The sequence below is a fragment of the Oryzias latipes genome, chromosome 5, assembly GCF_053564925.1.
Source record: "Oryzias latipes strain Hd-rR chromosome 5, Olatipes_Hd-rR_3.1".
Taxonomy (NCBI): Eukaryota; Metazoa; Chordata; class Actinopteri; order Beloniformes; family Adrianichthyidae; genus Oryzias; species Oryzias latipes.
In genome coordinates this window covers 32,413,915-32,425,967 of record NC_136241.1, presented here as the reverse complement: position 1 = coordinate 32,425,967, position 12,053 = coordinate 32,413,915, and the positions used below count along the sequence as shown (strand labels likewise).

Sequence of the window (12,053 nt, the reverse complement as noted above, 5' to 3'; positions counted from 1 at the left end):
CACGTATAGATCAGGCACGATGGCCGTTGTGGTTCAGCTGTTCTGCTCTGAGCACAGAGCCTGTTCAGAATGAGAAAACTCCGTGCGAACTGGAGCTCGGTTCGATTAGAAACGAACAGAGACCACCTCAAAAGATGGGTCCAAGAGCAGTTCCTGGTCCCGGACCAGGGTCCCCTTGGGTGTATTCAGACTGAAATTTTTTTTCAGATTATCAGAGCTAACAGACTTTGGTTTAATTAAAGCGTATCAAATGTGCCCAGTCTGAATACACCCTAAATTTAGTTTTTGCCACCAGGCCTGGTCTCCTACATGTTGGGTCCTACACCACCAGTTCCTGAAATGTCATAACCAAGAGCTCTCTCCATGTTGATTTCAGGTCAAAATTGATGTATTAACTAGGATTACAGCGTTTTAGAGTAGATGCTTTCATTTTTTCTCAAGTAGATACACAAAAACAACATCAGACTTTGTCAGACTTCTTTTATTAGGATTCAGTTCAACTTTCATCAGCAACATTGCAGGGAAGGTTCGTTCTTATGTATAAAATTGAATGGTTCTGACAGGTTGTAGCTTGAAGGCAATCGGAGGAAAAACTAGCAAAGAAACATTTGACAAAACAGTATAAAAAGCAAACCAGTAACCAATCAGCTTAAGGTTTAGCTCTTTTTATGAAAATTCAAACAAATGTCCTGTTCTCTTATGTCCCACGTGATCATATTCTGACAGTGACTTACAATTGCATCAGCTCTCAAATTTTGATACTGAGGTTCTGCCAGCTAGAGAATTTGCCAGAGCTACTGTGCAGACTTACAGGTACAATTATAGATTGGCAAATATTTTTTTGTATAGTTTTAACACTCCACATAAGCCTATTTTTCTTTTCCTTGTCTGATGACTGTCAGTGCATAAAGGAAAGAAATACCACGCTAAATGACCTGAACATTCAGAAACACTTATGTTGAATTGAAAAGAGGGTAAAATGGATCACAGAGATGTTCAGCTCACTTCTTGAACATGTCCAATGTTAAGGCATAGCACCATAAAAAGGGACCAAATTAGCCTGAACTCAGGAGTTTCTAACTACAAAATCGGGACAGCTCTCCTTGTTGGCAAACTTTAATAGAACCTCTGAGAGTGGCTTTTGGAGGATGAGGACTTGGAGATTGAGCCACCATAACTGCCACCATAACCGCCATGACTGCCCATGCCTCCACCAAATCCACTAGATTGGCCGCTACCAAAGCCAAAGCCGCCGCTGGACTGGGAGTATCCTGGAGTGGAAAACAATGGGAAGTTAGTGAAAAACGGTCATTGTTTTCATGCTATATGTATGTCATTAACAAAAAAAAAGTAGGGAATATGAAACTTACCACCAGATGTTTGCTGCACATGAACGGTGGTTTTGCTGCCTCCGTTGTTCAGTCTATTGATTGAGCAATAGATCTCTTAGATAGGAAATACTTTCAAACATTGAAAAAAGTTTGAATTTTAAATTGAACTCACCTGTTCTCTTCTCCTTCCAGCAGTTTTCTGTAGGTGGCGATTTCAATGTCCAGAGCCAGCTTAACATTCATCAGCTCCTGGTATTCACGCACTTGGCGGGCCATGTCCTGCTTGGCTCTCTGCAGAGCCTCCTCCAAATCATTGATGCGAAGCTTGGCATCCTTCACTGCCAGCTCACCGCGCTCCTCAGCCTCTGCAATCTGGCCCTCAAGGTTGCTTCTCTGTATAAACGGAATTATTTTTATTAGTACACGTTTTCCTAAAAAATTGTTTAATTCGTTAGAAGATCCTGAAATGTACCTGGCCCTTGACTGCCTCAATCTCATTCTGAAGACGGGAAATCATGCGGTTAAGATCAGCGATCTCAGCTTTTGTTGTGCGCAGATCATCACTGTACTTTCCAGCAGAGCACTCCATCTCCTGATACTGTAAGAACAAAGCGGTGATGCAATGAGAACGTTACCATTATCTAAACTGGATTCAAAGTGTTGCATTTATGACGACGGAAAAGGGCTTTAGTTTTGTTTCATTTACCTTCTGTTGGTACCAGGATTCTGCTTCAGCCTTGGAGCGGGCAGCAATGTCCTCATACTGAGCGCGCACTTCGGCCACAATGGAGTCCATGTCGAGATGACGAGAATTGTCCATCTCAACAATGACTGATGTGTCCTTGATCTGGCTCTGCAATTCATGAAGTTCCTGCAGAAAAAAATGTTGTTGACCGACGTTTTTAGTCGATTTTGATCACTTCAATCCAAAACGTGCAGTAAAAAAACAAATGATTGAGAAGCTGAACTTACAGTTTCATAGAGAGCCCTGAGGAAATTGATTTCATCCTGAAGAGCATCAACTTTAGCCTCCAGCTCCACCTTGTTCATGTAGGCGGCATCAACATCCTGCAAATAAGATTGTGTGGAAACAAAGAGTTACAATTTGTAGCTAAAACTTTATTCTAAAAAGGAACTTTTTTTTTCATTTCTCACCTTCTTTAGGAGCACAAACTCATTTTCAGAAGCTGCACGCTTGTTGATTTCATCCTCGTACCTGAAGAAACACACAAAACATTTGAGTACACCCTTAACTTGTTCAGCAGTTTTGTTTTAGTATCTAATACTAACTTTGTCTTGAAGTCCTCGACCAAGCCCTGCATGTTCCTAAGCTCTCCCTCCAGCTTCATCTTCTCGTTGCCCAGCCCGTCAAGTTGTCGGCGGAGATTGGAGATGTAGGCCTCGAACATGCCATCGATGTTGGAGCGAGTGGTGGTCTGTTGCTGCAGGAGGCTCCATTTGGTCTCCAGCATCTTGTTCTGCTGCTCCAGGAAACGGACCTGTGAAGAAAGCAGAAATTAAGTTAAGAAATGGCAAACAAAAAAAATTGGTTTTGTGTAGCAAACAAACGTAGCAGTTCTAAAAGTTACTCAATTGTCTTAGTCACAAATGTGAACTAGGTTTAAAGAAAAAGTACTAGAGAGGATTTTTGAAACGTTTGGAGGGGTGTGTCATCAGCTTTGAGAAGCCTCACCTTAATTGCATGGTTGAGTTTTTTCTTATCTACCCTATGAGCCACACCCTCGAAACAGCGATCGCAACTTGTGAATTCTTTTGTGTTCACACCACTCCAGCAGCTGAACTTGCAAATGTGCATTTAAGGCTTTAAATCTATTTATTCTTAGAATAGCTCTCCCTTTACTAAATTTTTTGAAAGGTGATTTAACCAGACAGACTATCTTATCTAAGTGCTTGTACTTGTGTCAGCTATTCTTTGTCTTGTCAGCTGTGACTCACAGTGCTTGTTCTGTTACACTATGTAAAGACCGAGAGCTTCTCCAGCCATAAAAAAATAGGTGTGGTCTATTAACCGCAGAGCACAAGGCAACGTTTGTACAGAAGATGGACACTCTCTCCTGCCCTTTCAAGTTTGTTGAATTTTGAAAGGCACTAATACACAGAAAGTCAGGAGAAAGCTTGGAGGATGTTTGCGTTTCATATGGAAATGTCCAAAAACTCATGAACAGCATTAAACCAAATTTTTTGCTTCTCTTATAAAGCAGCTGACAGGTGCCATGTGCAAATGACAGACTTTGGACTGTGTGGTTTCAGGGCGGATATATCTCCACTTTACCCATCTACAATGTCAGATATGGACCACGTCCCTGCGATGGTTCTGCTGTTTCACTATGGCCTTAAAGGTTAAAAGCCAGGTGTCATTTAAGGTATGTTTGAGCTGCATATTGTGCAATCGCATTTTCCCCCGACACAGAGGATTTCATAATCTCCTCCAGTCACAAAATAGCTCAATAAGATAAGGTTCACAACACTCTTGCTCAGCAGTTCTGCCTTTTTTGTGAGTGTAATTGGCAAGCTTTTACATTTTTCCTTTTTTTTTTTTTTTTTACAATTGCAGTTAAAAGAAACAAGATGAACATGTGACAGTTTACATAGGTAAATGTGGGTGTATGAGATAACATGGCCTACAGCGATAACAGCTCACAGAGACTTGCATAAACCAACCTTGTCGATGAAAGTCGCAAAGCGGTTGTTGAGGGACTTGATCTGCTCCTTCTCCTGGGTGCGGACAGTCTGGATATTGGGGTCGATCTCCAGGTTCAGAGGGGCCAGCAGGCTCTGGTTGACATGGACGGCTGTGATCGTTGGATTGAAGGAACCCATTCCTTGGCTTGAAGACAGACCATAACTTCCTGACCTTTGCAAGGACATGCTGCTAAAATTTTGTTGGGGTCCACCAAAAGAGAAGCTGCTTCTAGTGGAAGAGCTGACTGGCATGGCATAGGACCTTCTAGTGGTGGTGGTGCCTGTAGTTGACATTGCCTTTCTCATCGTGGCGGTAAAGACTGTCCAATGGCCGAGCAAAAGAGAGCTGAAGATGTGGAGGCTTGAGAGGAGAGCTGAGTCCCTTTGAGTACCGATCGCTGCGTCTCACTATTTAAATGCGTTCAGAAAGAGGGAGGATCCTTTAAAAAAACCTGTCTGTTTTGCTTTTCTGCTAAAGCTGGGAGGAGTGTGCAATCCTGTTAAACAGGTACCGCATGACACGCCCAGCAAAAAGCACAAGCTGCAGGTCGGAAGAGAGAGAATCGAAGAAATGGGTAAATAAAAACTGTTTTTTAAGTCATTTTAGCGGTTGTGCATAGACATTTTCATCTACCCACTTTAAATGATTACTTTCTACTACCACAAATAAAATCAAATTATATTGAATACTACATATTTTACAGAACATCCATGTGGTAATGTCTTCTGAGGATTTGAAAGTTTTACCTCATCTGTCCAGTTTTAGAAAACATCAATTCTGAAATTGATGCATTTGGGCGTTTCTGCAAGAGTTGAGGAGTATCCCTGTTAGCTGTCATCAAGCACCTGATGGCTGATGAAGTGTAGGTCAAGTGGATGATCCATAAGTCTTTGGACTTGACGGACAACGTAGAAGTGTTCCTTATTCCAAAGCTATGCAGGTAGCAGCATTGTAAACTAAACTACTGTGCAGATGTAAAGGCTTTCATGCAGGATTATTCCTATTAATGATTCTACTTTATTTCTTTGAACTCATACCTTTTTATTTTCTCAAAAACATATAGTGAAATATGTACTTTATTTTTAAAAGAACCTAAACACAATCTTATGCAACCAATTACACATTTACAAAGTTTCGTTCTATCAGTTTAAAGTTTAATTTTTTTTTCTAATTCAACCGAGAATTCTAAAAATGTTTGCTGACATCCAAAAACGTCACACCCCGTGTGTGTGCATAAGTGGGTGTGAAATCTAGGCAGACATTTAAACAGAAAACATTTTGTGGTTACTTTTCTAATTGGTGTAATTGAGTTTAGCCACACCTTTCACATTTGCCCGCTTCCTACCAACTTTTTTCCAGGCGTGCATTTGTTTTCATGCCTCCAAAACTTTTCACAAGGACCTGCCTTTCATTTCTGTCAAGGTGTGAAACTTTACTCTAAAGTTCAAATATCTGGTGTCCAAATGTTAATTAATCATTCTGTTACTTTTTGATTTTTATTTTTTATTCGTACTGATTCAGTTACATCCTAAACCAGAAATATGTGCAGACCTCTTCATGTTTCTTTCTTTCTTTTCTTCTTATTCTTAAGCAGCAACAGTTAATATATTTTTTTTATCGCCTGTGTAACAAAAATGGTTTAAAATGCACCGACAGAGGTAATTTTAGGGAAGAATAGTAACTCATCAAGTGTATACTGAGGTTGCAACTCATATTTGCACTTTAAACTCAAACACGTCTTAGCAGGAGCATGTTTGTAGTGTCTGTCACATACACTAAGATATTTCTTCTCGATTCTCTGTGAAAATCCAGACAAGAAAGGAAAGTAAAATCTCTTTTGGTGAATCATAGAAAGACAGACAAAATAGTTGATGTTAAAAACTGACATTATGCAGAATATTTCTTAATTTTCTTCTGATATTGTGTGCATGTAAATGAACCAACTCCTGTGGAAACGTTTTCTCAAGGAGGGACATTTCTAAAAGGAGGGAGGAGTAGTAGTACGTTTTAACATTCTCTCTTGCTGCTTCACCTCCTAAACTATACCTCCTTATAACTGTCTCGCTTACTTTTTAAAATAATTTGGAAAAAATCATAAGAAGAGACTCGTGCATAAACTTCTATGTTTAGAAGACATCGGGTATCAGTCAGAAATTTCCCAAACTATTCTGTTTTAAAAGTGGGAGTGTCTGTGCGTCTAGGCACCAAACAGGTACTTTTTCTCGCCAGTTAGTATTTCATTATAAAAGGCAGTTTTATTAAAATGAAGTTACAATTTAATTCTAGCTGCATGGTGAAGCCTTTTTGTGCATGTGGACATTCCCTTGATACTTCTGTTGTTTGAGCAAACTGGGTGTGGACACCTCTGTGTTTTAGGTGTGGCTGGCAGACTATTCTTCCTCAGCAAATACTGTTTCATTCACAAGGCTTACATTTTAGAAACTTATTTAATACACGAAGACAGTGATAATAAAACAGTCCATATGAGAAGGAAATTAAAACCAGGATGTAAATAGGCTGAAAAGTGCAATGCAGAACCTTCATATTCTATGAAGTTCAGATCTTTGGGTGGGGCAACTCCTCTAATGTTTCCTTATCTGAGGTAAAGGTTTGGCTTTGCCTCAGATCCCAAGCCACAGTGAGCTCATTTTGGCTTGTTTTATTGTGTCTGAGTTGGTTACTCATCTCCAAATTATGTTTGGTGAAGAGCATCTAATTATCTACTCATGTTAGTCTACCTTAGTGGTTCTTTTGTTTTGTTTTTTTGTTCTACTGTAAAGCTGTACAACCCAAATCAGTCATGAACAACTTGGTTTCAGTCTATAGGAAAACACCATCTTCAAACATAAAATACAATCATGAGTGGCGAATCAGATGATCAGTTGAAAACTGGTGGTCATAGGATCTGTGACAGCACTTCAGGCTGAACTGTTAGCTGATCACTACCAAAATGGAAGGAGCCTATCACTGCAGCAATAAGCTGGTAGATGCTTTTTATGCCAAGTCCCAACCCCAGCGGGGAACTGGTGGACACAAGGCCAGTGACCTGCAGGCCAAGCAGAACACCTTACAGACAAGAGGTGTCGGACTCTAGGCCTCCATGGGCAAGCGTCCTGGTTTTTGAGAAACCGGCCCCGTCTGCCAGGGCTGTCGCCGGCGACAGAGAAATAACAAATGCTTCTCAAACAACAGTAACTCTTCAACTGTCAATACAATTAATGTAATTTCAGTTAACTCTGGTGCAATAAAACAGCTTTGTGCGACAACACAAGGCTGCTTTTTGTCCAGATGGTTTACGTTGATTGCGTAAAGATTCTTTTCTCCATTTCAGAATCCGCTGCCATTTCATTGATCACGGAAATGGTTGAAGAATTGTGGTAATTCAGAGAACGGCAAAGGCTCCTGCTGTTTTTTTTCTCTCCAGAAATCCTGCCTCATCTGCGGATGATTACCTAGATTAGGTGTGTTTAGCCAAAAAGGAGCTTCGGTGGTCGGTAGGATGGAAAACATGTTGGGCACTGGCCCTCGAGGCCTGGAGTTTGACCCCCCTGCTGTAAACTGTCAGAGGCTTCATTGGTGCTTCCCCACCAATGTTTTAGGCAACATGGTTGAGGGATTTTTCATTTTAGCTACAGTTATGGTATCGGCTCAGCTGTCTTGGTTAATGCTCAACAGCTCAGGGTGTGGTTATCCAGAAGCATTACACCTATTATCCTTCAGGGAAAGTCTACAGCAATCTGCGGGATAAAACATTACAATAGAGCTTAGGATTCAGGAGGAGCTTTACGGTTTCTCCAAAAGACTGAAGCTACTCCCTAACTAATGCCAAGTCTCTACCTAGTTGACCCTTGTTCAACTAAAGTAGGAGCTTGCTTTTGGTTGCCAGTGAAAAATCAAACTCGTTTGTATTTCTTGCAGGGTGAAGCCAGCCCCATACCAGTGTTAAGAGTGTGTAGTTTTTTCAGCAAAAACTTGAAAGTTTTGTTTGTTTTCTTTTACAGTCAAGATCTCCAGTTGCCATTTAAGAGATTTCCAGATGTGTAGAGATGACAGACTTTGGAAAGAGCTGGGAATAAATGACCGTCTGACGTAGATGAGTTTTACCATCACAGCTTTTTGTTCTGATCTGCAGGGATTAAGAACAAAATAAGACTATTGTTCACAAAGAATGCTTAAAATACATTTAAAGAGGGATGAGAACTCGAGAAGATAAAATCAAACTGAAATGCATCATTTAGCAGTGTTTTGAGACATGTTCGTCAAACGGAAGATTGAAAATCCAGCCTTCATATCACACATGACAATTTCCCATATTTACTCAACAAAAAAGTGAGAGCTGATCTACATTTATAGGTTATTTACTTGTTTTTAAAACACTGATTTTCTTCAGGAACCAGCTAACACGTCGATGTCGTAACTTATAGTAAAAGTTGAGAAAGAGGCTGCATGAAACTTGTTTAAATAGTGAGTAAATCCTCCATCAGCAAACATAGAAAATTCCCTCTTGTTGCTAAAAAGAAAGTGTAAAACCCTGGATTTATCTTTTTTTTCTTTCTGTCATTTTTTAATAGTTGGATGATAGATTAGTCTTTTGTTTATTTTAACGATTAAAAGCATAAAATGATAAAAATATATTAAAATGCCAATGAAAATAAGTCATTTTCTGCCTTGAAGTGGTGTATTGTACTGGTAAATCTCCTTCTTGAATGTTTCTTTTGTAACTTATATTAATGTGTTGTACTTTTTTATTCCTGAGATAGATTTGAATGATAGATAAGTAGAACATTTCTAAGTCACACACCCTACGCTGCCAGCCATGTTAAGTATGTGCTCCTCCCTGTTTTAAACAAACTCTCACAGTACAAGACAGTTTATCTTTGAAAAGGCTGGTCTTCCTTTCACACCCAAAGGCAACCAAAAACGTTTTGCTTGAAACAAGCTATTCGACTTGTCCAGTAATAATTAAATACTTAGGTTCCAGTTTTAAATGCAGTTTTGAACTTTGCTTTTATTGCAAGAAGTTCTGAACTTTCTTCTTCAGCAGCTTTTCAATCACATAACAACTGATCAATATGTTGTCCTCTAGTTAATACATCTTTTTGTTAATTACAGAAACAAAAGTGATAATGTTTGCACAACTTTCATGTACAATAACCACTTCAGACCCACTGATCACTGCTTGGAATCCCATGGGGGTGTATTTTTCACACATTAACAAATGTGTGTTTGTTTGTTTTTAAATATTAACTGTGGGCAAAAGCCCCTATATAGGGTTGTGTAAGATTACTGACACAAATAGCAGGAATTAGCTTTCTTCCTCAAAGCGGTCATCTTGGAAGAATTTAGTTTTTGAAAGTTTGGGAGGTGGTTTTAACATTTCATGTGAACAAAACCAGGATGTTGATGTGTGTTCAGTATTCAGGAGGCTCCAATGCAGAATCCAGACACAATGGGAAGATTTTATACCAAAGATGACTTAGGAAGATCTTGATGTTTCTCTGAAAGAGCAGAAATTGTGGCCAAGTGGAGTAATGCCTGGGTTTCCTGTCTTTGACTGCTGCTCCTGAGTTGGAAACTTCACAAATAATTTATTGGACATAAGAGGCTATACTTTTAGTGTTTAAATTCTCAAATACAAACATATTTTTAAATATTCCTGTTTTACTTTTTTAAAAATGTTTTTCTATCTTAACATTTGGATTAGCTTACTAAAATAATCTGTCTTGAACTAGCAGCTGTCAGTTGCAACACAAGCCATACCTGTCGTAATGATCAGTGAGTTATGACAATGGCCTGCAGGTTTATTATCTGTCACCTGATGTGGTTTGAGGTTGGACTGACTTTACTTAAAAGATTTAATTATGTAATCAAAGCCACCATTTGTGTTCATTGTTTGACATTGTAAAACAACTAAGGCTGTGTAAATCGACTTCTACTATCTACCAACTCTTAGATCAGCTACAGCTCCAAACCAGATGAATGAGAAATGTTAATGTGCTGTCATTGAGTGTAACGGCAGCAAAGGTCCCTCAAAGAAATTCTCAAAAAACACTGAGCCAAAGGTAACTTCATTTCCCCAACCCTATACCAGAAAGGGCAGAAAGGGCAGGGGTGGCTACTGCAAGAACCCCTGCACCCCAAGGAAAAGTAGACAGTGGACCAAATGAGGCTTGATCCCACTGTGGACAGTCTTTGGCTATTCTGCACCCCTGAGACTGAAACTGGAACCCTATAGACTCGTTTGCACTGAGCGGTACAGTATGGTGCAGTCTGATCTAGTCTAGATTGGTCCAGGTAATTTAGCCGAGCATTTCCACTCAAAGTTGGACCATCATGGAACATGCAATGTGTAGACCAATTGTTTAGCTTTACATCATAGTAGTGGGACTCAAGTACATTTTACTATTGAAAAGCTCATTTCTTTTCTCTTTGGCTTTTGGTTCTATTTACAAGTCACATTATGTTGTTTGAGAGAAGATTGTGGGCAGCGAAGTGGAACACTGGTGCTGGTTTGACACTTTCTTTCGTCGTTATGACCTTCCGCCAATCAACAGGTTTCATCATGTAATGACACACTCCATTCAATTTTCTATGGGCCAACAACTAACAGGGGCCCAAAAAAGCCATGGTTCAGTCTAGCTTAACGGGTCCATTTCTATTAAGCTGTACCCAACCAGATCGGACTGGACTGGACCGTATCGCCCAGTGGAAAAAAGGCTTTTAGTTCCTATCCCCAAGGCCCATTACAACCCACAAGGTAAGAGAGATCTTAGCTTTGCTTTCAGTTGTCCCAGAGTGATGATCCAGGACAACTGACCATGCATCCAGCGTCACACTCTGGCAAATCAACTGCCAGCTCGCAACTTGGCTTGACTAGAATCTCAAACAATCAGACTCAAATAACCAGGGTCCTCAATCCTGGTCCTGTAGGGGCCCCTGTCTGATTATCTGTTATTCCTGGCTTACTTGTTATCAATTACTAAAACCAGTTGTGTTGGGTCAATCAGTTGCTAAAATGTTCCACTTGAGATGAGAATGTAATCGTGAAATTTGGGTAATTTGGGAGACTTATTATTTGATTAACTGAGAAATTTCACCAAAATGACAGCAAGTAGGGAAAGTTAGTTGAAAAAAAGCCAGGCAATGCTCCGAAGGACCACGTTTGGAGAAATAAAGATGATGAACAACACTGAATATCTGCATTCTAGGCCAGTCAGCACGTTGGGGCAGGAAGACCTTTAAGTTGGTTTCTGGTGTCTTGTCACTTGGTGGGAATCAGCTTAGCATCATATCATCATCAAAATATATGTATTACCCTCATTCTTTTACCCTGAAGTACCGGGGCTCCAGTGTTGACAACATTTGAACCGTAACTCTTCAACCATTTTCATACATTTTCATAATTTCACCAGATTTTGAGGCAGAGAAAAGCAGCTTTGCACAAACATGCAACACTGTACATTAATAAAGTGTCAGAAACTGCGTCAGAATTCATTGCAATCATGTAAATAGTCTAAGTGTTACAGTTGTTCTAAGAGCTTGTGTAACTTAGGTACAGGGGTGAAAGTTTATACGATTTTTCTTCTATACTCACTCCCTTTTGGATTTTTTGTTCTTTATATAATTTTGTCTTATTTTGTTGCTCTGTATATGTTTTCACTTGTTTAAAATATATATTTTTCAAATGAACTGAACTACTTGCAGTTGCCAAGAACATCTCCGGTGTTACAGGGTTAAATCTCATTGAAATGTAAAAACAAAAGGATCTTTATGAGTGTACATGTACAGATCTTGCATGATTTAAATATTTTTGTTTTGCGGAATGTTCTGCCAGAGGAAAGTGCAAAATGTTTTAAGCGTCATCCTTGGTCCAATGATCTGTCTGTCAACATTTTTTAAATTTTCCAAGAACACATTGCACTAAAAAGAACAAACAGTTCTGGGGAGAAAAAAAACATAAAACAAATAAAAATCATAAATAAATGGTGAGTCATAAAGCAAAAAAGAGAGTCAAACAC

The 12,053-nt window shown here is 39.5% G+C and overlaps 1 protein-coding gene across 1 annotated transcript; it reads right to left on the bottom strand.

Annotated features, from left to right (window-relative positions):
• Positions 1-466: 466 nt before the first annotated feature.
• Positions 467-4,474, bottom strand: LOC101172973 (keratin, type II cytoskeletal 8). Its single transcript, XM_011475582.3, has 9 exons — positions 4,014-4,474; positions 2,622-2,830; positions 2,487-2,547; positions 2,304-2,399; positions 2,038-2,202; positions 1,804-1,929; positions 1,504-1,724; positions 1,371-1,423; positions 467-1,271 (listed from the first exon to the last, which is right to left on the bottom strand). The coding sequence occupies exons 1-9, from the start codon at positions 4,338-4,340 to the stop codon at positions 1,117-1,119; spliced, it is 1,413 nt and encodes a 470-aa protein (XP_011473884.1). The 5' UTR covers positions 4,341-4,474; the 3' UTR covers positions 467-1,116.
• Between the last annotated feature and the right edge of the window lie 7,579 nt (positions 4,475-12,053).